The sequence below is a fragment of the Phoca vitulina genome, unplaced genomic scaffold, assembly GCF_004348235.1.
Source record: "Phoca vitulina isolate PV1807 unplaced genomic scaffold, GSC_HSeal_1.0 scaffold37, whole genome shotgun sequence".
Taxonomy (NCBI): domain Eukaryota; kingdom Metazoa; phylum Chordata; class Mammalia; order Carnivora; family Phocidae; genus Phoca; species Phoca vitulina.
Genome location: NW_022589740.1, coordinates 4238523 through 4264379, shown reverse-complemented (window position 1 = coordinate 4264379; position 25857 = coordinate 4238523). Strand labels below are relative to the sequence as shown.

General features: G+C 40.4%; 1 protein-coding gene across 4 annotated transcripts in view; it reads right to left on the bottom strand.

Moving 5' to 3' along the window:
* The window catches only part of PLGRKT (plasminogen receptor with a C-terminal lysine), a 58922-nt gene extending 33363 nt beyond the window's left edge, over nt 1-25559 (bottom strand). Inside the window, exons 1-3 of one of the 4 annotated variants that reach the window (XM_032427515.1) lie at nt 25397-25559; nt 23866-23989; nt 21986-22072 (exon numbers count right to left, since the gene is read on the bottom strand). In XM_032427515.1, coding sequence (XP_032283406.1) covers nt 21986-22066 — 81 coding nt within the window. In that variant the 5' untranslated portion in view covers nt 22067-22072; nt 23866-23989; nt 25397-25559. The other 3 variants (XM_032427516.1, XM_032427514.1, XM_032427517.1) reach the window with 3 other exon arrangements.
* Nucleotides 25560-25857: the final 298 nt, after the last annotated feature.

Here is a 25857-nt window from a genome sequence, read left to right as displayed (position 1 = left end):
TGCCTCCCCCTCTCCCATTTATATTTCAGACATCATGATAACGGTTATATAATCTGTTGTCCTCAGGACTGCTCCAGGGATTTATTAATTTATCCTTGGGATAAACTAAGTGATACTTGGCAAGTTGTTATAGATGCTTACAATAAAGGTGCTATCATAATTCTGATTAATTGCTTAGGGTTGATATACTCATATAACTTGTCATTGACAGTAAGTCCCAGAAAGGTGTATTTCTTATTTCCACAGCCTATCCTAAATTTCATCTTAAAACTACTAGTCATACTTACCATTTACTTTATCACTACTGTGTAATTATTATATAGATATTCATAAGCCAGATTGTTTAAGGTTAACTCACATTTTTGTGTTAGTTAATGTCCTGCCCTTTGTATATGTTTTATGAATGAATATTTAAAGCAGAAAGAGACAAATACTCTTATGTGAAAGTGCAAATTCTGTAGTCATACTCCCTGGTTTGAATCTTGGCTCTACTACATATTAGCTGTGTGACTTTAGACAAGCTACTTAACCTCTCTGGGCTTCAGTTTCCTCATCTACAAAATGAGAATAATATTAGGATCTATTTACTAGGTTATTATGAAATAAAATAAGAGACGGACGCCTGGGTGGCTCAGTCAGTTAAGTGTCTGCCTTTGGCTCATGTCATGATCTCAGGGTCCTTGGATCGAGCCCCCTGTCAGGCTCTCTGCTCAGTGGGGAGTCTGCTTCTCCCTCTCCCCCCACCGCTCTCCCTCTCTCTCTCAAATAAATAAGTAAAATCTTAAAAATAAAATAAGAAAATATGTAAAATGTTCAAAATAGTGGCTGGCATTTAATAAGCACTCAGTAAAAATTAGCTATTATTATTAGTATTAGTGATATGATTCTTTGTTTAAATAACTGATGGATTTAAAAAAACTATTTGCAACATTATACTAAAGAGAGTTCCCCCATTTTCATTTTCCCTTTTGGTGATGCTCGGGGGAGAAATATCCTTTCTCTTTCTCCTGTCATCTGCCCAGATACAGGAAATAGATGGTTTAAACAAGGACTATCTCATAATAATATGAAATAAATAAAAAAGGCTTCTGGGTATTTTTTTAAGATTTTATGTATTTAGAGGGAGAGCACAAGCCGGGGGAGCAGTGGGCAGAGGGAGAAGCAGGCTCCCCACTGAGCAAAAAGCCCAACGTGGGGCTTGATCCCAGGACCCTGGGATCATGACCTGAGCCGAAGGCAGACGCTTAAACGACTGAGCCACCCAGGCGCCTCAGCTTCTGCATATTTCTTATACCTCCTGTTGATTTTTACTGTGGTTACTGTGAAAGGTGTGGGTTTAAAAAAAAAAAGTAGCTCTAGCAGTGAAATAATGTTGCTGTAAAATCTCAATAAAGCAAGTGTAAATAATTCTAACTACTTTTTCATAACTGTCCCCCTCAAAGCAGTTTCTTCTGTAATTTAATATGGTCTTTCAACCTCAACCTGACTTTTTACTTAGCAACAGATGATACATGCTTTCTCAAAGGGAACTGTAGGTTAACAGAACCAACAATGTTCATTTTTTTATCTGTTTTTTTCTTTTGTTTCCATATATTCTGTTACTAGTTTGTAGTTTATACTCAGGTTTTTTTTTTTTTTTTTTTTTTTTTTTTATTGCTTTAACAAGCTGATAATAATGACCAGCAAACTCAAGGAATCAAGTAATTTCCTTCTAATTCTATTTAACCACTTGTTGATTTAAAGTAAAACCAGTTCTTACTGAGCAGGTTCCAAAAAGAATATATTTCTGTTTTAAAGATTTCTAAGATGAGCAATAACAAAAAGCCTAATCAAGCACAAGCCTGTGCCTTCATGGAAATGAACATGAAAAACTGAATTGTGATAACTGTATTTAGACATCTGGTGATTGGGGAAGAAAAGAATCTTATATTTATTGAGATGCATTCTCCTTCAGTTGGTAAATCTATAGAAATGACCATCTTCCTAGCCTAGCACTCTATCTAGTGTTGCTGTTTTTATTATTAACACCAGGTTTCATATATATATATATATATATATATCCCTTTCCTAAGAACTGTGAACATTAATTATAATTTTTCTTTGTTAAGTGAATTTTTCAAAATATTTCAAAGGCCCAATGATCTAGACTTTCTGATGCAGTGCCCGAGGTTTTTTAAACTTCTGAGAACTAAGAACATGCAGCCCACATTACTTGCTGATCAATTTGGGGGGGAGGGTGCAAAGCAAGAAAGCAGAGGAGGCAAAATACATTTATCAGTTTTTCAACATAGTCACTGAGGAAAGAACCCAAAATGAATGGCTCAGATGTAAGGAAATGAAGAAGGAAGGAGAAATAACTGGAAGTAATAGAACTGAATGAAACTTCCCAAGATGAGGACTCTTTCATGAGAAGTTTTTTTACGGTAACTTTTCATTTAGAAAAAAGAACCACATATTGGATGCTGCAGACAAAATTCACGCTCGGCTCCCTGTAGCATTGACTTAACGTGTGTGTTTCTGATCCGTCTGTCTGCGCCTGAGGCAGCGGCTAGGGCCGAACCGTTTGCCACCAGCAGTGAGAGCTGCCGCTGCTGCAGCACGTACACTGTGGGCGAAGGTGCCCGTGGTTCAGAGATCAGGGCCAGGGGACAGACTTGGATTAAGGTCTGGGCTAAATTACTTATGTGAGCTACAAAACCATGTCAGTGAAAAATGAATCTCACCTGACTGTGTTGATCATTACTCTGAGGCATGATATTAGTTTGTTGACAGTAATCGGCCTGAGAGCTCCACAGTCAGTCCCTTAATCCAGAAGCCATTGAGAGCTTGGTCAGCAGTTCTGACCGTCTGTCTGTAAATAACTCCACAGACACGTGGAGCAATTCCATCAGAAAATAAGAGCAGCAATCATTAGGGAGTAAGAAAGTATGGACTCAAGGAGCAGAAAATAATGTAGGAGGAAGAAGAAAACATTACATTTAAGAATGTCTTTACAACAATGCACATTTCTTTGTGTAATAATCTCTATCCACTACTCACACTGTATTTTCCTTTGTCCTTCTGTGTGATAGCATTATAATTTGGAAGCCCGTCTCTTGGAATAGGCAATAAGGACCAAATGGAGATGTGGGTTCTTATTCCTAATTTGCATGGTTCTCATTTTCCCCAAAAATCCTCATGTACACATTGACCCCCCCCAAAAGTGGATTTTTTACTTGGTCGGATACTACTAAGAAATGCATGAAGGCTGTGTTCTTTAACATAACACCTCAAATCATACTTTATGATTCTAAGTAAATCTATCTGGTGGTTTGTGGATACTAACAGGAAGACTAAAAAAACATATTTAAATAAAGCATTTTCACATATGAAAGGCTATTTTTATTTTTACACTTAAAAGCTCTTTAGAGAGCATTTAAAAATATTAAATGAAGAACTTTTTAGGAAGGACAGAAACCTAGCAGAAAAATGCCTTTGTGGTCTGGGTAATCTGTGCTGGAAGGCTCTGTAGTAATAAGTATTATTTTGTTGCATTTACATCATTATTGGTCTTAAAACAACAGAAGCCAGTTTAGATAAATTTAAAGCTACAACAAATATTGAAACAATTTATTTCATCAAAATTAGGCACTCTGTTTTACAGCAAGTTGAGGGATCACAGAATGATTCTTATTCTTAATGTGTGAAATTTTGAAGTAATTCACACTTCATAGTAAGAATAAAGGCAAAAATAAGAATATTTTTCTATTAAAGCAGAATTTTAAAAAAGCATAGTTTTAACCAAAAGTTTAAAACTTAATTCCATTCTTGTTTTCTCCACTAAGTAAAATTTCTACCCTGGAAGCAAATATATTAGTGCTAAGTATGTATGTGAAGGCTTTCATTTCACAAAATGAAATTGTGGGCTTCCTATTAGTGGTGACAGAGGAACCAACCTATCAGGAAATGAGTTCATATACTTCCAGGAAAGATGAATGAAGTGACCACTCTTGCCATTTCCTCCATCTTGTTCATGGTTTTTTTCCTCACTTCACTCAGGTCTCTGCCTAAAATGTCTTCTTCAGAGACAGCTCTTCCCTGACCCCACATCCAGCCTTAGTGTTCATCATATTGCATAACTCAGCCTAACTTATATTTCCTTGTGTGTTGTCTGTCATTTCCATTAAAATGTAGACTTTATATGAGCAGTAATTTGGTTCAGTTTCATATCCCCATCATCTGAGATGGGTGTTCAATAAATATTTGTTGAATGACTAAGGCATAAATGAATAAACAAAGGAAAGCATGAAGTAACGGCCAGCAGTGTAGGGGGCTTTCAGGCATTTGCCTGTGGCTGGGGCAGGAGGAAGTGGAGTAGCTGCAGACCGTTGTCCAAGGTGCTGCCCTGAGGTTTACTCAAAGAACGGGGTAAAAAGAGGGAGTATTGGCTGGCATCCATGTCACTTGTACTCAGCACACCCCCTCAGGTTTGTGAACTTCTATCCCTAACTCTGAAGCAGTGCTAGGGAGCCTCGGTTACTTTTTTCTCCATCTGATTTCCTTGTATTTAAAGGGTAGGACTGTGAACATAGAATTTGAAAGGTGGCCTAGTCGACATCTATGCAAATAAGAACTTTGTAGCAGAGGTGCCAAAATTTGAGCAGATAGGTTAAAGCTGAGCCTGGAACACATCTTCTGAAGGCATGCAGCAGGGGAGATAAGAATATCTAGTGGATGCACGGCAAAATGGGGGCAGACAAGAATAAGGTCCCATCCAAGCGTGAGGTCCTCTTTGTGACTGTGTGAGCTGCTAGGGCACTAGTTGCATTTGCATTCCCTCCCCCAAAGGAGGAGCATCAGGGGAAGGCTGATCCTCCAGAAGTGATTTGCTGCTCCAATTTAGGAAGAGTGAGAAACCTATGGCCTAGTCATGGAACTTTAGCTTGCCAGGGATACCCCTCCTCCCAGCTCCCCAACACTGGAAGTTAGAGGCTCTTAATCATAAAAGTGATGTAGACACTGAACTCTTGATAAGGACCACGTCAGGTGATCCAGTGGGAAAAGCTAATTCTGCTAAGTCAAGAAAGTGGCACAAGGCTTCCACTAAAGGAAGGAAAACAGAGAAGTGAGTAGTGATCTTCCCTCTTTATAGCAACATGGTTTGATTCTCTTTGGTGAAGTCCCTTTGGTGAACTTTCCTTTGGTGAAGTTTCATTTTGAAGTGATTACTACTTAGATGCTCTAACCTTTCAGCTTGATAAAGCTATGAACATGCTAGCATTCTTTTCCATTGCACCCCACCCCATGGTAGAATGTGAGGGTCATAAAGCAAATAGATGGGCCTTTGGGATCTTCTTACTGGAGAGGTCCACATCTGAAATGCCTTCATTTACATTATAAATTTTAGGCAAAATTATGTCATATTTAAATATATATGTGTATTTATTTAAACATATATATGTGTTTAAATATATCTCTAAATGCACCCCCATATACATGTATATGGGGGTGCATTTAGATATATATTATATATAGAGAGAGAGACACAAGAGACAGAGATACAGAGACAGAGCACACATGTGAGCACACTAAATCATGTTAAGGTGTTCAATGGCAGTAACTTTTTGTCTAATAGAAGACATAAAGTGGATAAAACCACTGCCATCCTCATATTAACCTTACATCTCTTGCATGAACATTGGTCATGAACATTGCATGTACTTCTTGATGAACATTGGTCATCCTTCCCTTTTCCTCATAGCTGTGCAGTTTGGATTTCCAGTTCTTGAAAATGACAGTTCTTGCAAATAAAAGTTCTAATCGGTGTATTTATTAAAGGGGCATCCTAGCAAAGTGATACTTAGAAATGAATTAATTTGAACAGTTTTTAAAAAAATATCTAACTTAATAGAATTTCCTTTGCCTTCAAGTTCATAAAGCCTTTAAACATGCAAATATTTAAATGCTAAAAATATAAAGAAAATATTTAATTAAAATATATATTCCCAATCAGCTCTTATGGTGGAGTTGATTTTTTATTATAATATGTATCTAAAAAAACCCTTACAAAGCCTGTGAGTAGATCAGCAGGTGCTAATGTTAAGACCTATAACGATGGCTGTCAGTGTGCTTTTTATTTGTTTGTCTGTATATATTATAGAGATATATATAATTGCAGAAAGATTTGTCAAAAGAGGAAAACCACCTATAATCACCCGCTCCAGTATAATTTAAGCTTTGAAGTCTTCATGTTCAAATTTTCTTTAAAATAAATATGGCTTCAAATTAATATTTTTCTTTTTTGATGCATAACTGAAAATAAGTATTTTATACTATATAATTTGTCACCCAAACCATGTATAATGATTTAAAAGTCAGATGAAAATGTCCATACACAACAAAAATTCAAATCCTGGGTGCTTGGGTGGCTCAGTCAGTTGAGCAACTGCCTTTGGCTCAGGTCATGATTCTGGGGTCCTGGGATTGAGTCGCACGTTGGCTCCCTGCTCAGTGGGGAGTCGGCTTCTCCCCTGCCTCTGCCTCTCCCTCCCCTCGTGCTCTCTCTCTCTCTCTCAAATAGATAAATAAAATCTTCTAAAAAAATCAAATCCTAAATTTTATAATACTATTCATGGATTAAATCCAAAATTTAATGGCCCACATATTTCTAATTTATCATCGGTAAATACTTGAACTGAACCTAACCATAAACTGAAAACTAACATCATTAATTTGTCAAATAGATTCAAAGAGAACACAAAATTTTTCTTTACTGAAAATGACCCAACCAACTCTTTTTCCAGGAAAAGCACTATGTGAAATAATGAACCATTTCAGAACATATAAATATTATAAAATTACTCAATTTTGTCTCTTCATCTTTATGTCTTCATTGACCAACACCGTGCCTGGCATCTGTCAGTGCTCAGTAAGCCCTAAAAAAAATGAATGAGTATCAGAATATTCTCTTTGGGGTTCTATACTTTACATAAACATTCATAAGAAGCAAGTAGAAATGCCAACATGTTGATTACAGTGCTACGCAGCAGTAGAATTATAACATACTTCTCCAAAAACATTTTGAGGCATTGCTTTGCAAATTTATACCTAAGTTTAAGGACAAGTGTAGGAGAAATGGGGTACTGGGAGATTTCACCTTCAAAAACTCTAGAAATCAAGTTATGTAGATCATAAAATAATAGGATTAGAATTTTAAAAATAATGCTTTGACTTTAAAACTTTATTTTTGGAAGGAAAGAAAATTTGCTATTGCTGGCTTTGATTATACCTCTTTTTTTATGTTTGTGATTGATATGAGTATCTATCATTTTCAAATACAAAAATTTAGTGTTCTGTTATCCAGCCTGTGCAATAGACATCACTATAAGCTCAAACATGGAAATAAACAGGAGCTCAGCAAAATCCTAAAGTAATAATAATTTAAGCAATAACGGGGTGCCTGGGTGGCTCAGTCATTAAGCGTCTGCCTTCAGCTCAGGTCATCATCCCAGGGTCCTGGGATCAAGCCCTGTATCGGGCTCCCTACTCAGTGGGGAGCCTGCTTCTCCCCCTCCCTCTCCCTCTGCAGCTCCCCCCCGCTTTTGCTCTCCCACACTCTCTATCAAATAAATAAAATCTTAAAAATATATATATAATTTAAGCAATAAGAAGTTTAAATGTAGGAAGGGCTGAAAAAATTATGTTTTTGATTATGCTTCTAACACTACATTAATTTGTTCACACTGAAACTTTGTCTAACATGATTGATTGTCCATCACATGGCATTTGGAATACAGAAGATTCACAGTAGAAAAGTAAGATGATTCACATCTAGTACGGTTCTGTGGCCTGTGCTTTTTAGAGAAAGATTAGAAATGGCTCCAGTATACTAAATAAACTTCACAAATGAACAAGAAAATTTTATCTTCAATTTTTTTTCAGAGCTTTTCACCTTAGGACCAATATGTTCCCCTCATGGATGACATAAATCAGCACTGTTTACTTCAGCTTGATGGCACCTTGTTGTCACATGGCTAAAGAAACTAGGTACTTGGAAGCCAGTATTTAGCTTAACTTTGCTCTACATACGTACATAAATTTTAACTTTATAACTTCTCTGTAGTTCCAAATTCTACATCTGAAAGGGGACATCAGTTTTATCACATTACATGTAACATGTTTGAGTTCTAGGTCTTGTCTTTTTGGTCAGCAGAGACACTCCTCATTTCATTTGATGTGCACACCCAAGGTGGGAATTGAAAAAAAAAATTACCAACCAGTCAGAGAGCTCAAATGAGTACAGATTTAGAGCAAAGTCTGACTCAAGTTTTCAATTTTTAATTTTAGCTTGTATCTCGGATAGTTTGGGGGGGCACTGTACTCAATCTACAATTGTCAGAAGCATTGTTAGAGTTTAATGCATATTAATATAAAAATGTACATTTTTAGGGGCGCCTGGTTGGCTCAGTCGGTTGGGTGTCTGCCTTCAGCTCAGGTCATGATCCCAGCGTTCTGGAATCGAGCCCTGCATTGGGCTCTGTGCTCAGCGGGGAGCCTGCTTCTCTCTCTCCCTCTGCCTGCCTGCCTGCCTGTCTGCCTACTTGTGATCTCTGTCAAATAAATAAATAAAATCTTAAAAAAAATAAAAATAAAAAAATAAAAGTGTATATTTTTAGTGTTCATAATAAATGCAGGTATCTTTTAAATGTTAGATAGTTTTTCATAGGAAAACATAAACATACCCATTAGTTTGTTTGTGTGGTGTTGACAAGTGGTAGAGAGTGCACTCCTTCAAATGAGTTTAAGTGAAAAGAATTTAATGAAGGGACTGCACTGACTTCTGGCAGGGTTTAAGGTAACCACAAGGAACAATGAGGTACCCAGGGGCGATAAACAGCAGGAAACTATTAACACTGAGGCTGGAAGGGGAAAAGGAAGGACACAGTATTAACCAGACAGAGCCCAGTGAGGGCTGAAGCTATGAAAGAGACAAGGCTTGAAATGAGCTGTGACCATATACCTAAATTCACTGTCTTCCCACCCTTCAGGCTCCTGCTGTTGCCTCCCACTGGCTGAGCCCAACCTGAAGCCAGAGGGCACAGGAGCCTGGGAGAGGCAGGGCTGAGGTTCAGACCCCCAGGACATAGGTCAGGGAAAGGCAGAGAATGGATCTAGGTGGGGGCAGGAAGAGGGGGACAAACAGAGAATAACAAAGTGGTGACCTGATTTATATGAAATAATTTGTGCAGGAGAGAATGTTTTCAGAGTTCTGGTTTAGATCAGATCCAAAGTCTTAGCAAGTATTAAAGATGGGCAAAAAATTTTAAGTTGCTTTTTAAAAAAATTTTAATAAGAAATTATGGTTATGTACAAATCAATATTAGTTGTAAAGTAAATGCTAAGTATTGGAATAGATGTCCAAATCTCTTGACAAGAAAAATTGGAAACGGGAAATATTTTTATTCAATGATTATAATAAAAGCATACTTTATTTTATTTTTATTTTATTAATTTTTAATTTTAATTACAGTTTAGTTAACATATAGTGTTATTTTAGTTTCAAGTGTACAATATAGTGATTCAACAATTCTATAATAAAAGCATACTTTAAATTGCTCTTAATTCAATCAGATTTAAATACATGTCACTTAAGAGAGGAACTATTGTTGGCTGAGTAGTATTCCATTGTGTATCTATACCACATCTTCTTTATCCATTCATCTGTACTACTCAGCCATCAAAAAAAATGAGATCTTGCCATTTGCAACGACGTGGATGGAACTAGAGGATATTATGCTAAGTGAAATAAGTCAATCAGAGAAAGACAATTATCATATGATCTCACTCATAGGCGGAATTTAAGAAACAAAACAGAGGATCATAGGGGAAGAGAGGAAAAAATAAAACAAGAAGAAATCAGAGAGGGAGACAAACCATAAGTGACTCTTAATCATAGGAAACAAACTGAGGGTTGCTGGAGGGGAGGGGGGATGGGAGATGGGGTAACTGGGGGATGGACATTAAGGAGGGCAAGTGATGGAATGAGCAGTGGGTGTTATATAAGACTGATGAATCACTCACCTCTACCTCTGAAACCAATAATGCATTATATGTTAATTAATTGAATTCAAATAGAAAAAAAAAAAGAGAGGAACTGTTTTCCTCCCAATTACTCTGTTTCTTCAGGACAATGCTTACTCATTACCTTCCTAAATTTATGCCGATTCCTTTGTATGTGTTCCACATAAATCACAAGTAAATTAGAATTTAATGAATTAATTTTAAACTGGGATTTTTTTTCTTTGTTCAGAAATTTCCTGGGGGAAAAGAGCGTAAGAACCCTAAAATATCGTATGAGCACAAGGAATGAACAAGAAGCCATTCCCTTCTGTCCTACGGTGGGCACAAGAATACATTTGATGTTCTCTGGATCAGGCTGCAGGAGCTCTCAGGAATGACTTAGGTTCCGCCAACGGCTCTAGAAGGGACACCTGTAAATACCTCAGGGTCTTACGGCTGAGCATGCTCAGTGGGATCAGGAGTGCCTTGAGAGGCTGTGGGGATGACCAGGCTAAATGGTCCCCAAGCCCCATTATCAGGATTGATCATTTAAAGTGCTAAGGCACTTGCCTCGGACAAGGCAGAGGGGAAAGGGAACTAGACAAGCGTATGCCTGACAGCAGAACTGAAGTTATAGAGAAGGGGAAAGATAAAAAATGATGGAGAATGAAATTAGAGACGGAATAAAGAATGAAGTAATGATGGTGAGCACATAAGAGAGAGGAAAGTAGATAAATGAGAAAGAAGGGAACATTTTTGAGCATCTCCTGTACCATACAGGATAGTAGTTGGGTATCGTTCTCCCCATCAGAGTGATGAAGCTGAGGTTCAGAGAACCTACATCATTAATCCAAGTGATGGAGCCAAGGCTGGCCCTACACGCGTCCGCGCCTAGTGCCTGTGATTTTCCCAGGGCATACAAGGAGAGTAAATCCACAGTCCTTAGCAGCCATATCCTGGCCTTAAATCCAGTAGGCAGCAGTCTGGGTTCAGTTTTCCTTTCTAGATTTCCAATTGTGCCACCGGAAGTTCTGCCATTCTCTGTCTTTCTACTCTTCAGTCTTGCACATTTCAGAGTAAGAATGTCCTGCCATCATTAGCAACGGACTGCTAACATAGTCCCTTGCCAAACAGGCAGGGAACTCAACTGAAAGATTATTTTTATAATCATTTACAGGAAATTTTGAAATTTAACTTAAATGTCTCTTTTTTTTTTCTTAACAAAAAACCCATTTTGGTTTAGACTGTAATTCGTTTATAAACTCGTGGAAGACATAAAAATAGACTCTAATAAGGGGGGAAAACATACTCTGTTCTTGGGTAGAATGACTCAACAGTTCTTCCTAAGTAAATTTATAAATGCATGCAGTCCTAATTTTAAAAAATCAACAAACTATTTTATAGAGTTGGACAAGTTGATACTAAAGTTTTTATGAAAATGCAAATATGTAATCAACATTGAAAAAATAAACCACAAAGATATATTAGCTTAAGCAGGCATTAAAACGTACTATAAAGCATCTAAAATTACAATAGTGAAGTACTGGTACATGAATAGACAAATTGGCCACTGGAATAGCATGTCCAGAAACAGTGTTGAGTATATACAGTAGCTTAGTGAAGCTGAAATCTCAAATCACTGGGAGGGGACGGGTAAAGATGGACTTTTTTTTTTCTTTCAAATTTTAGGATTGCATATTCTAGCTCTGTGAAAAATGCTTTTGGTATTTTGATAAGGATTGCATTAAATGTGTGAATTGCTTTGGGGAGTACAGACATTTTAAACAATATTTGTTCTTCCAATCCATGAGCATGAAATGTTTTTCCATTTCTTTGTGTCATCTTTAATTTCTTTCATCAGTGTTTTATAGTTTTCAGAGTACAGGTCTTTCTTTGGTAATGTTTATTCCTAGGTATCTTATTGTTTTTGGTGCAGTTGTAAATGGGATCGATTCCTTGATTTCTCTTTCTGCTGCTTCATTATTGGTATATAGAAATGCAACAGATTTCTCTATGTTGATTTTGTATCCTGTGACTTTACTGAATTTGTTCATCAGTTCTAGCAGTTTTGGTGGAGTCTTTTGGGTTTTCTATGTAGAGTATCATGTCATCTGCAAATAGTGAAAATTTTACTTCTTCCTTGCAGATTTGGATGCCTTTTATTTCTTTATGTTGTCCATCTGCTATGGCTAGGATTTCCAGTACTATGTTAAATAAAAGTGGTGAGAGTGAACATCCCTGTCTTGTTGAGGGAGGAAAAGAAAAAGAAAAGCTTTCTGATGGTCTATAATGGCATTCATTGGTCTCATTGAAGTTTGCGAACAAACCTAAAACCAGTGTATCCCCTTTAGAGTATTGATTGTAGGAAGGGTCCTGGAAGGACTAGGCAGCAAAAGATCAACTTGGTGGCTTGACCTTTCTTTGTTATTTGTTTACCTTTGTAGAAGTAAGGGCCTATGGGACCAATGACCTTATTATTTCACTTCCAATTCCTACCATTCCTACCATTCCTGAATATGGACAGTATGTAGGAAATCATAAGTATTTTCATTAACTCCTCTAAATAATTCCAGACATATTAATATTTTGCCCCACATTTAAAGAGATTTGCTGGACATTTTTAGCAGCCTCTCTAAAAGTCAATTAACATATTGTATTCTTTATATTTACCCAATCCTTCATAATGTTGTTAAATTATTTCTATCCATTTCAACTTTAGTAGAAAAAGACACCAACAGGTTGCCACCATCTTCAACTTCAGGTACTTGAGGACCACTAAAAGGTCAAGATGCTCTTTTCAGACGGCTTGAATCCTGATGAACAGACTCTTCATCTGAGTCAGTTACAGATTTAGTATGTGACCCCTAATCTTTACTGTGCAGTGTCAAACTTCCTTATGTTCATAAAGAATGAACTTGTGCTGAGATAACTGGATATCCACATGCAAAAGAGTAAAGTTGAACCTTTACTTCACACCATATATAAAAATTAACTCAAAATGGATCAAATACCTAAATATAAAGGCTAAAACTATAAAATTTTTAGAAGAAAACATAGGGGCAAATCTTTATGATCTTGGATTTGGCAATGGTTTCTCAGATATGACACCAAAAGTACAAGCAACAAAATAAAAAATGAATTGGACTTCATAAATATTAAACACTTGTATGTGTGAAAGAGCACTAGGAGAGTGTAAGAAGACAACCCACAGAATGGGAGAAAATATTGGCAAATCTTATGTTTGATAAGGATCTAGTGTCTATCATATCTAAGCAACTCCTGCAACTCAAAAACAAAAATAAAAACAACACAATTTAAAAATGAGCTAAGGACTAGAATAGACATTTCTCCAAAGAAGATACACAAATAGCCAACAAAAAGTGGAACTCTTAATGTTCATAAACTGATGAATGGACAAACAAAATGTGGTATATCTATACAATGGAATGTTATTTAGTTGGAATGAATACTGATTCATGCCAGACACAAAAATATATTGTATGATTCCATTTATATGAAATGTCCAGAACAGGCCAATCCATACAGACAGAAAGCAGATTAATGATTTCCAGGGATTGGGGGTGATGGGGAGTGACTGCTTAATGGACATGGGGTGTCCTTTTGATGACAATGTTATGGAATTAAATAGTATTGATGGTTGCACAATATTGTAAATGTCACTGAATTATATACTTTAAGATGATGAATTTTATGTTAGGTGTGTTTTACAACAATAAAAATAAACCTCAGAAGAATGATTATGAATGAGGGATATAGGGAGGCTAAGAGCAGGGATAGGGACTGGACAGAAGTGTTTCAGAGGGTTAAGTTGAAGACTGTTGTAAATCCAAGTTCCCCTGCTGTTGGTGAGCTTGCGTTGACATGCTGCCTCTTTTATTCAAGGCACTTCCTGGTCACTTCTTGTTCTGGAGCCAACTCACACTTGCTCATCCTTCTACATACAGAGAGAGTTGGCTGCTTCCCTCCTCTCTTCACTACCCGCTTTACATTTTGTTGCGGCAAGACTCTACAAAGCAGACGCTGTACTCTCTTGCTTGCCTCAGAACGTTAAGCTCTTCTTTTTTTAAAGATTTTATTTATTTGACAGAGAGAGACAGCGAGAGAGGGAACACAAGCAGGGGGAGCGGGAGAGGGAGAAGCAGGCTTCCCGCTGAGCAGGGAGCCCCACGCGGGGCTCGATCCCAGGACCCTGGGATCACGACCTGAGCCGAAGGCAGACGCTTAACGACTGAGCCCCCAGGCGCCCCAACATTAAGCCCTTCTTATTTCGAGACGTTGGTACAGCTTTCACCTCAAAAAAACAGATGAGAGGGCATACGAATGACAGATTGTTGGGAGTTATAGAGGTTTAAGCAATTTCAAAAAGTTCGCATAATAGTTATTTGCTGTTTTAGTTTTTGTATATTTGAAAAAGCATGTATTGAGTACACACTATATTTTATGTTGTAGAAATAAGCCTATCACAGCCCATGCTGCTGTATAGACAAATTACTACAAAACTTAGTGGCTTAAAACAACACAAATTACGATCTTCTACTTCTGGACATCAGAAGTTTGATACAGGCCTGAAATCAAGGTGTCTTGCAAGGCTGCATTCCTTTCTGAGAGTCTAGGGGAGAATCTGTTTCCTAGCATTTTCCAGTTTTTAGAGGTCACCTGCATTCCTTGGCTGGGGGTTCTCTCCCTCCATCTTAAAAGCCAGCAATATCACATCTCTCTCTTTTTAAAAGATTTATTTCATTTATTTTTTAGAGAGAGGTGCAAGTGGGGGGAGGGGCAGAGGGAGAGAGAGAACGAAGAGAAAATGCTCAAGCAGACTCCCACTGAGCATGGAGCCTGACACAGGGCTTGACCCCAGGACCCTGAGATCATGACCTGAGCAGAAACCAAGAGTCAGCCCCTTAACCAACTGAGCCACCCAGGCGCCCCTCTCTCTTGAAAATAAAAATTTAACTCCAGGGGCACCTGGGTGGCTCAGTCAAGTGGTCAACTCTTGATCTCAGCTCAGGTCTCCATCTCAGGGTCGTGAGTTCAAGCCCTGCGTTGGGCTCCACACTGGGCATGCAGCCTACTTAAAAAATGTTTTTCTTTAACTCTAGTATACTTAACATACAGTGTTATATTAGTTTCAGGTGTACAATATAGTGATTCAACAATTCTATACATTACTCAGTGCTCATTCTATACATTACTCAGTGCTCACTATTCTATACAATTCTATCCATTAAAACAGCAAATAACTTATAAGTGTATCTTAATCCCTTTCACCTAATTCACCCATCCCCACCACCTGCCCTCTGGTAACACTCAGTTTGTTCTCTATAGTTAAGAGCCTTTTTTTTGTTGTTGTTGTTTCTCTTTTTTTTTTCTTTGCTCATTTGTTTTGTTTCTTAAATTACACATATGAGTGAAATCATATGGTATTTATATCTCTCTTCTTTGTCTTTACCTTTACACTTTTAAGAATTTCTGTGTTTAGATTGGGTCCACATGAATAATCAAGGATAATTTTCCCATCTCAAGTTCTGCTCCCTCAATCACATCTGCAAGGTCCATTTTGCCACATTAGGTTACATACTCACAAGTTCCAGGGATTAGGGTGTGGACATCTTTAGGGGCCAGTGTTCTGCCTACCATATATATATACGTACAAACACCTGGATATTGCAGCATAACTCATCCTCTTCCCACCAAACTAAATGAGAAGTTCCTTGAATACAGAGCCTCTACCTTATACATTTCTGAGTCCTGCTTAGCATATAGCACATTATTTTGTATATATTAAATAACTATATTTTTTTGGTTTATAACTATACCTCATTTCCTTAACACTAAACTCTTAACAATAGACATACAGGTCAAAGGATGGCTTTCATGTATTTTTTAAATCTTCAGTTGTTGCCTATACACAGTAAACAGTGAATAAGCTACCTGACTCATCTTTACATGGACCATATCTGCTTTCCCTACATAGTACTAGAGCACAGCATGGACCTGAGGGATCTTCCTTCATTCTTTCTGCTTTCCATTTCCAGTTTCCATCCTATTGTTTAACATCAAAATGCTTTACTGGCCGTTCGGTGATATACGATTAGTTTAGGTATGCCATCTAATGGCATTTTAAGGAAGTATTCATTTTTATCTGAGTGATACTTAGTTTACTGAGTATAGCCATCCATCTACCATCCTCAGTAACAGAGGCTAAACAAAGCAATGGGAAACTGAAGTTTGCTGATGATCTGAAACATCATTATAACTAGTAGTGTAATCCCCCCCAGCCCAACTTGAACCAAAGCTGTTCATAAAGAAAACTTTCTGATTTGAAGCCTTTTATAAACTTTTATTAATCAGACTCCAGTGACTGATTTAATTTCATGATTAACTTACTTAAATTGAAAACTTATTTGGTTCCATCTTCAATATGCATTACGTTAAATCCCTGCCAATCATTAATTATAATTATGTAGCATCACAGGAAAAGAAAAGGCAGAGGTCTCAAGCTAGGCTGTGCATTACAGTCCCAGTCCCCTAGGGAGCTTAGAGCAATAATAACGTGTCTGGCCATGAAGAGATCTAACTGGTCTGAATGGGACAAAACATCCCAAGGTCCCCAGGTGAATAGAATGTACAGCCAGTTAGGAACCTGGACACTGGTATGAGATGTAGCTGAATCTCTAATTCTGGTCCTTTTCCCTGAAGGAAAAAAAAAAAAAAAACAATAATATGGGATTATTGAGTTATGATTTATCTTTTTTTACCAAAAAAAAGAGAGAGAGTAGAACTAAGAAAAAGCCACTGGGAAAAGGATTCTGGTCATTAGGCTTTTCTTTAATAAAAGTTTTGCTTTATTTCTTCTATTTACCCTTTTTACTGAGATGCCCTTAAATAGGAAAAGAGCCAAAAGACATACCATCACGAGCTAAAGGTATTAGTACATATGGTGTTTCAACTGGGATTTAAAAAAAATCTTTTAAAGAACTTGCAAAGACATGTAATCTTCTACTCCAGTGGCTCATTCCTTACTTTTGCTGAGTCCTTCTCAGTCCCAGGGGCTCTGGGATATGAGGTCAATTCCAGGCCAGCTTTAGCTGTTTGGGTTCATTCAATATGTAGGATGGAACCTACCTATGGGTAGCTTCAGGGGTATTGTGATCATTGGTGTTCATTTTATTATACCTCATAACTTATATTATAAATATATTCTCTAGTATATACCAAATGTTTTGTGATACTTTTTTTTTTCAATAAAAGAATAGCTCTAAACCCTAGGAATGACGTTAGAAGTTTAATTCTTTTAACCGGGGAACATTTGAGGACCCACCTGATCTTCCAAAATTTCTACAGATTATGTTTCTCTCTAGGCTGTCCTAGTTAGTATCAGAACTTAAGTAGCTTTAGGGTTGGAAAGCTGCTTCAGCCATGTTGATCTATATATTCTCTTTGTCATCTTTCCTTAAAATTAGAAGATAAATAATAAAGTATATCCAGATCAACAAGGAAAAACCAACCTTCTTAACCAAACACACGTTGGGAGAATCAATCTGCATGGGCCGTGAGCATTCCTGTACTTTTTACTGGGTAGGCCAAGGATACGGGCTCTGACTGCTGTTTACATGGGCCATTTCTCCGGGTTGTGTGTGCAGTAAGGAACCCTGAGAGATGAAGTAACATGTCTTACCTAAGAGCAGCCTTGCTGACCACTCATGGTAAAAGTAGTAGATTCTACAGCTTTCTGTTTCTCAGGTATATCACAAACCCACTGTATGCACCTCAGCATCCAATTAAGTCTACTACCTCCGTGCCCTCCACGAGACGTGGGATACATGCAAAGCCTCTCATGCTTAAAATGAACATACTCATGCTGCTTGCTGCACTCTAACACGTCTTCTGCCAGCATGTGTGAAGCAGTGGCGGACTACATTGTTAACTTGCGAGTTGGCTAAAGTCCCAGACCCTTCACAGAGCCTGTCAGTTTGAGTGACAAGGAAGAGATACTGATAGAGACATGGCGTTCTGAAAGAGAAAGCACGGGCCTTCATTGGTTGGGTTATCGGATATGAAAAGACTCTCTGAGATCTGGTAGAAAACAGTCTAACCCAGGTGGTGGTAAGAGTGGGAATGTAGAGCAAGGTCTCTCACTGTCCAGTGTGTTAAATGGGGCTGAGCGACAAGAGGTAGAATCCAAAGAAGCTGCCCAGGTGGTGCTGTGATTACGGCATGTTGTCCTACGGGGCGCAGCGGGAAAGGGTGCTATTGAGAAGATGCAGCAGCAAGTCCTAAAGCCCAGCCAGAAGGCAGGCAATGTGGCTGTGGCTGAAGGAAGGCCCCTCGAAATGGAGAGTAACTGCAAAGCCTTGCTTACTGGCACTCAGCTAATCTCTCCCTCTACCTCTCCCTTCAACTTCAGCTGCTTTAGGGAGGAAGGCTGGGTGTGCTGAGGAACTTCAGAGAGGAGAGGGGAGGAACTCAAACGTTTATGGCTCTATTGGATACAGGTGCCCAAGTACACTTGGTCCCATGTGGGGAGGGTGAACTCGGCACCAGGATGGCCCAAAGAGCTGAGGGAGCAGGGCAGAGCAATGACACCAGGAGAGGCTAAAAGAATGATACCCCTGAACACCAATGCCTTCCAGAAGCCAGGGGTGTGCAGGGGAGGAAGCAGCACCAATTTGGAATGAGGAGCCAAAGGGCAAAAAGCTGTCCTTGTCACTCCCCAGTGTCCCCCAGCTATGAGACAGTAGAGTCTCCTTAACTACGAAGATAACCCTTACTACGACGACTATTTAACCCCTGTGTTGAATTCTTTGGTCTGTGTTCCCATAGAGGAAAAAAAAGCACTGCAATTCAGCTGATAAGAGCCTGAGCAACATTTGCAGTAAGGAAGGGAAATGAAAGTGATTCTTGAGCTGACTCAGGATACTGCAGTTATGTCCCCTGCATATAAATGTATAATGAAACTGATGTGTTACTTGCTTATTTTGTAAATACTCATAGTGATAAGGAGACACTCTTTCATTGGATTCCCTGACCCCTTCCAGGTGATCTATTAAAAACAATATAGAATCCCAAGGAGAAAAAGAGAAAATCACAGCCGATCTCCAGAGAGGCCATTGTCCATCCACCACCACCTGCAAACACGGGCACCAGGTACCTCCTGTATTAGTCTCCTGGGACGCTGTGACAACGTACACCACAGATCAGGTGGGTTAACAACAGAGATTTATTGTCTCCGTGCCAGAGGCTGGAAGACCAAAATTAAGGTGTCAGTAGGGTTGGTTCCTTTCCAGGGCTATGTGTTAGGATCTGTTCCACATCTCTCTCCTTGGCTCATAAATAGCTGACCTCATAGTAACAAGGCATTCTCTCTGTAGACATGCCTCTGTGTCCAAATTTCCCCATTTTATGAGGACAGCAGTCATATATTGGATCAGGGCCCATCCTAATGACTTCATTTTCACTTGGTTGATTCTGTAAAGACTCTTTCTCCAAATACATCACATTCTGAGATAGTAGGGGTTACACTTGAACATATGAATTGTGGAGAGGACACACAGTTCAACCCATAAAATACTCCTTTCAAAAAGGGGAGGCGGCTATTGACTACTACTAAGCTCTTGATAAAAATGAGTATCTGACCCATGGAGGCTTGTGACTCTCAGGCTTCCTCCCCATTTTGGGGTGGGTCAACTAGGACATGACAATTACAAGGAAAGGGCCTATTCGCTGGTCAAATAAAAATGTATTTGAGGCTATGACTGGCCTGGCCCTACTGTCATCTCAGTTTTGCATAAAGAAGTAGTAGCTACCCCTTTGGGAAAATCTTCATCTTCTACTCCGCCACGTGAAGTAGAGCTACTGGTTTAATAGGGCCCTTGGATTCACAGAGATTTTCCTAAATGCATGGGCCTGGTTTACCTCTGGTTCAGCTAAGCTGAAAACTGATCGTGCTGATAGTGTTCCTGCTGGTTTGAACTCAGCACTAGCTATGGTGATCACTGGGATCAGTGGGCAGAAGTCAAGGCTGTTCTCAAAACTCTGGGCAGCTGGGCTGAGGGGCAGGTTGTTGGGAGGGGCAACTGTCCATGGGCCCTGAATGTCCCCACACATTCTTGCTGAGTAGGCCAAGAATACAAGGCCCAGACTGCCCTTTATTCAGGCCATTTCTCTGGGTTGTGTTTACAGTGAACGACCTTGAGGAATAAGGTCAAGTCCTCCCTTAACTCTTTGGCTCGCTGATCACTATAAAAGCAGTAGATTCCCCAAGCCCAGTGTTCCTCAAATGTGCCATAAATCCACTGAGTGCACAGCACCCATTTAAGTCCATCTTTGTCACCTCTGTGAGACTTGAGGGGCATGGGGATACTCATGCCAACCTCATGATCATGTTGCTTACTGTGCTATGAGTAATGAAGTCCTTTGTCTCTGATGACGAAGTGTCTCCTGTATTCTGCCAGCGTCCATGAAATAGTAACAGGCTAATTCGCTAGCTTGCAAGTGGGATAAAATCCCAGACCTTCAACATATCCTGACTTCACTGACGTAAAATGTATTTTCCAGAGGTCTTGGACAAGGACTCTCTGGGTATATGACATTCTTGGCTGGTGTGTTTCCAGTCTCTGGCCTAATGTTTGGTCTCCCCTCGGTCACTCTACTCTGTTAAAACAGTTCAGCTTCCATTCTTTAAATTGTTCCATTCTCCTAAAAGAAATCATTAGCCTGCACAAGACACTCTTAATAGCAGTAATAACAGTAGCAACAACTAATACTTTTAAAGTGAAAGACACTGTTCTAAAAGACTTGAGGCATTGTTCTGTATACTCTCTATACACTACCATTATTACTCCTCAAAACAACCCTCTGAAGGGGATACTGTCACTCCAGTTGACAGACTAGGAGACTGAGGCACACATCATACTGTTAGGGGTAGAGATGGGATTCAAACCTAGTTGGTCTGGCTTTAGTCCTTGCTTTTAACCACTCGACATATTGCCTCACGGTAGGATCTTCTACTCCCAGGGCCACAATGAACCCCAAAGGCCAAGAGATCTTCATTTGAAATCTTAGGAAAATAATTTTAGTCAAACTTTTAACACTTGATTATGACATCCAACACTTTAAAATCCTTTTTGACAACCTATCTTAGGCAATCAGACAATGTTCTACTTTGCTTTGATCTTTTCTATCCAGCCTATGTATAAATCTAGTGTCAAGTTTTCACACTGTATATTAATTTCCTATTGTTGCTATAACAAATTACCGACTTTAGTAGCTTAAAACAACATAAATTTATTATCTTATATTTCTGGAGTCAGAAATCCAAAGTGGGCTGGTGGGACTGTGTTCCCTCTGAGCTCTAGGAGAGAATCCATATCCTTTCCTTTTCCAGCTTCTAGAGGCTACCTGAATTCCTTTGCCCTTCATCTATCTTCAAAGCCAGCAGTGTAGCATCTTCAAATCTCTCTTTTAGCTCTGACTTTGACCCTCTTGCCTCCCTCTATCCCTTATAAGGAGACCTTTGTGATTACATTGAGCCCATACAGATAATCCAGGATAACCCAGGACCTTCCCTATCACAAACTCCTTAACTTAATCATATTGCAAGGTCCCTTTTGCTATGTAAGGCAACTCTTCACAGGGGATTAGGATGCAGATACTTGGTGAGGGGAGGGGCATCATTCTACCTACCCTACTCTCTAAGCAGTTATGTCTTACTTCAGTATGGAAATTTTTACGCAAGTATCTGGATTGGAGATCTAAACACACCCATTCACCCGATAATTAATAATGCATTTCATCTTGATTCTGAGGATGGAGCCCCAAGAATATTTTACCTTTTGGGGTCAAAGAGAACAGTACTGCTGGAGTACATGTTGTAGAAACTTTAACCACTGTAACAACATAAAAGCTTAATTATTTGAAAATGTACCTGGAGTCGAGCATTCATAAGCATAAACTCCTGTTGGTTTTTCATGTTTTCACTCATAGATTTTGAGAATATAAACCCCATCTTGACCTAAAATGTGAAAAAGCAAAGAGGCTTAAAACAATGTATTCTACATATATCCTCATATGTTCTGCTTTGGCTACCATAGGCTTATAACAATGTAAAAAAAAAAAAAAGACAAATTTCCTGGGAACACGGTGTAGATTATAGTCCTTACTTCTAACTAGCTGTCTGATCTTGGGCAAACTTATCCAGCCTGCCCAACATTTACTCACCTAAGACCAGGGGACTTAGATGACTTCCAAAATCTTCTCCTGCTCTCCATGTTTCCTGATTTTTCTTCCCACTGTAAATCTTGAAGAACTGAATGCTTACAAACAAACAGACCACTCTCTTGTCTGTGAGGGACAGGGTAGATACCATCCATCCTCTTACCTTCTGTATAGTTGGATGACAGAAACTTTGCTTCTGAGAAGGGGTGATTCAGAAGATGCATTGTACACCTTGAGGACAGATTTCTCTCTGCTCCTTGCATTGTGTTTTAGGAAGTTTTAGGTGTCTCAAGGTCACTATGTCAATACTCTTCCTGTAATCCCTGCCTCTCTCCTACAGTACCACTTATTATGTCACCCACTGCTGATATCCCTTGGTCATCCTCTTCTGGCTTCACCTTTGTTCTCTTCAGGCTACTACTCAAGTTCTCAAGAGGGGAAGAACAAAATAATACTTAAATGTCCTGGGAAGAGCAATTTTTAAATGAATACATGGCATTGCCTATTTTAGTTATCTTAAGAAGTTCTTAAGTGGGCCATCACTTCTAGGGGGCCCAAATTTCAATTTTCTGTTCTTAATCCAATTGGGTAGATACAGAAGGCCTTCAGTTAGTTATTAATTTTACTTTCAGAAACTGCAAAACTCAGGGAAGTTACAACTGCTCTATTTTCAATAATATTGATGATTCTCTTTGGTAGGCTACGGAGAAGAGTGGTGAACCTTGGGTCAGAGTGGTCAGTCTCAATGCTTTCTACCCAGATTCACACTCTTCTGTGAGAAACCCAGCAGAGCTACTATTTTCCATATCCTTATCAGGAAGTAGTAGGTTCTGACTAACTGGGGAGAAGATGCGGGGGGAGGGAGGGCATTTCACGCTAGGTAGGTAGAATGGGTTATCCTTGCTAATTTGGCTCCAGGTGAGTGGGAACTGCAAGCCAGCCTTTAGTGGCTTCCCTATATTCTGGCCAAAGATGCATCCTTGAATTATAGGGACCTCTGAGCCAGAGTCAGCCTCAATGCTGCACATAGGAAGATGAACTGTAGAGAAGAGGCAGGTCATGAGGTTTCCTTCCCCCTCTGCCACTGCCCCACTCTATCCTCTGTCCAGAGAGTTAGAGGCCACCCCGTGAGGATATGGAGACCTACAGAAATTCTCTCCTTTCTGGAGACTTTGACAGCCCCAAGTCAGCTGTCTGCAACAGCAGACCAGAACTTGCTTGAAGGAAGGAGCAATATGTTTTCCATCTTGGTATTCCCCTAATGTCTTTTGCCCATAAATGTTTGCATGACTGGTACAAGAGAAACCTAGCTCAGGTCACTTGCCATTCCTTATTTTTTTTCTGTACATAGGAGTAGATGACTGAATTTTTCCATATGCTGCAAACATTTATAAAGAAAACAACTGTCTTCTAATCCCATTCCTATATACACACACACACACACACACACACACACCATATATCACAGAATTGTGTCTCGTACAGTGCCCCTGTTTATAAGGGGGTGGGACCTCTCCTGAAGTGAAGAGATAGTCCTCATGTCAGCCATCTAGGAAAGAGAATATCTGGAAGGTTAGGGTGTAGGCTTACCTGTTGTGGACCTCGGTTTCTTGGGTCTGGATGGTAGTTTGGATGTGTTAGAGAATGCTCCCAAGGGCTAACGGTAGAATCCAAGCAGGATGAAGAACTTCCCCATGTTCAACGGAAACCACACCTGAAAATGAGTGTACAACACCTTGTGAACTATGCCTTGGAGTTCAGTATTGTCAACTTCCCTCTCCTTCCCCACCCTAACAAAGCCGTTTTCCAAAGTCTAGGAGGTTCCTTAGGATGCCCAGAATACTCTCTGCTTTCTCTCTCCGAAATCAAGCAAGAATGATCTTGCAATAGGGATAATTTCGAATTTACTCGAATAAGGTAAGTCTTTCAAAAACTCCAACATTTTATCACTGGTGACACATGTCTCCCTACTGAGAATGCTGATTTGGTCCCTTCTGCCTTCATTTTTCCTTTGATTACTCCTGAGACCTTAGAAAGGGCTCTTTAATGCTCCAGCCCCTTTCAGCTGTGCTGTAATTTACAGTGGGAAGGGGTATTTCTGGGAGTGCAGTGGCTGAGGCAGCCTTCCTCCAGTCACCCCTGGGAACTAGGATTTGATTTTACTTATTGAAAAAGAGAGAGTGGGAGATAAGTTCATGTCATGTCATCCAAATGTCGGTGCTGATTCATTTCCTGATCAAATGACACGTTACCTACATTTATGACTGGTGGCATAATTAAAATCGGTTTCTGGTCTTTTTTTACGTTCCATTCAAACTGGGCCACTTCCCCTGCGTATTTCAGCCCAGAACCAACCCAAGGCTTACGGGAGGTTTTCCCTAGTGTAGACCCAACTCTTGTAACTCGGGTATTTCCCGCAGTCCTGAGCTTATTTCCGTTAATAATGCCCTGCCTACTTTCCCCAACTCGGTTACATCGATACGGGAGGGGCCCGGAGTCCTTGCGAGGAGAACCGGCTCTTCGGCAGCGAGGTTGGAGATGCCGGTCAGAACTGGGGACCGGAGGGGAGCCCACTGGGGGTGCTCCCGAGGAGCGGGCGCAGCGCGGCCCGGCAAGCCTGGGCCTTGGGGCCTCGCGGGCAGCGCGGCCCCGCCCCCACCCCTCCAGCTTTCGGCCCGCGGGCCGGCCGGCCGGCGCTCACTCACTGGGCAGGGGCGGCGGTGGTGCGGCGAGAGCGTCCTCACTGCAAAGGCCCGCAGGTCCCGGGGGCCCCTTGACCGCGACTGGGCGGGGACTGGACCGGGACTCGCCCTGCAGAGCCTCGGGATTGGATGGCCTGGACAATGACTCCGCAGCTCGGCCAATCGGCGCAGCGCTGGCTCCTTAAAGGGGCCGCTCGCCGGGCCGAGCCTGGTGTGTGCCTTCCCGCCGGGCGCCGGCGCTGCAGAGGCGAGTTCAAACCAACAGCAGCCCAGCCGGCAGGTTTTGAGGGGACGAAGAGGAAGCGGAATGAAAGCCTCACGTACAGCCCTCAGCGAGGTCCCTGAGTCACCCACGTCTGTGGGGAGGTCCCTGCTCCCACACCGAGCCGAGCCTCTGCAGGTTTAAGGAGCCAGCTCACCGTGACTCTCCAGAAATGGTGTCACCCACCGCTGTCCGATCTGTTTTCCAGGAGAGAAGGCGTCTCGTGAGGGGTTGGCACTCAAGCATAAGCCACGTGGCAAACGTTTTTTACGAACTGAAGCGTAGTTGACACACAACGTTACGTTCGTGTCCAGTGTAGCACGTAGGGATTTGACAAGTGTGCGCGTGACGCTGTGCTCGCCGCGCGGGTCGCTGCGGTCGTCGCCACACCCCGGACTGCAGTGCCAGTGACCGCGGCCCCTCGCCGGGCCCTTCATGCCCGCCACTTACTCACTCCCTCGCTGGAAGCCTGCACCCCCCGCTCCCCTTCGCCCTTTTGCCCATCGCCTTACCCCCCTCCCATCTGGCAACCGCCGGTTTCTTCTCTGTATTTATGCGTCTGTTTTTGCTTTTGTTTGTTTATTCATTTGTTTTGTTTTTTGGATTCCACATATAAGT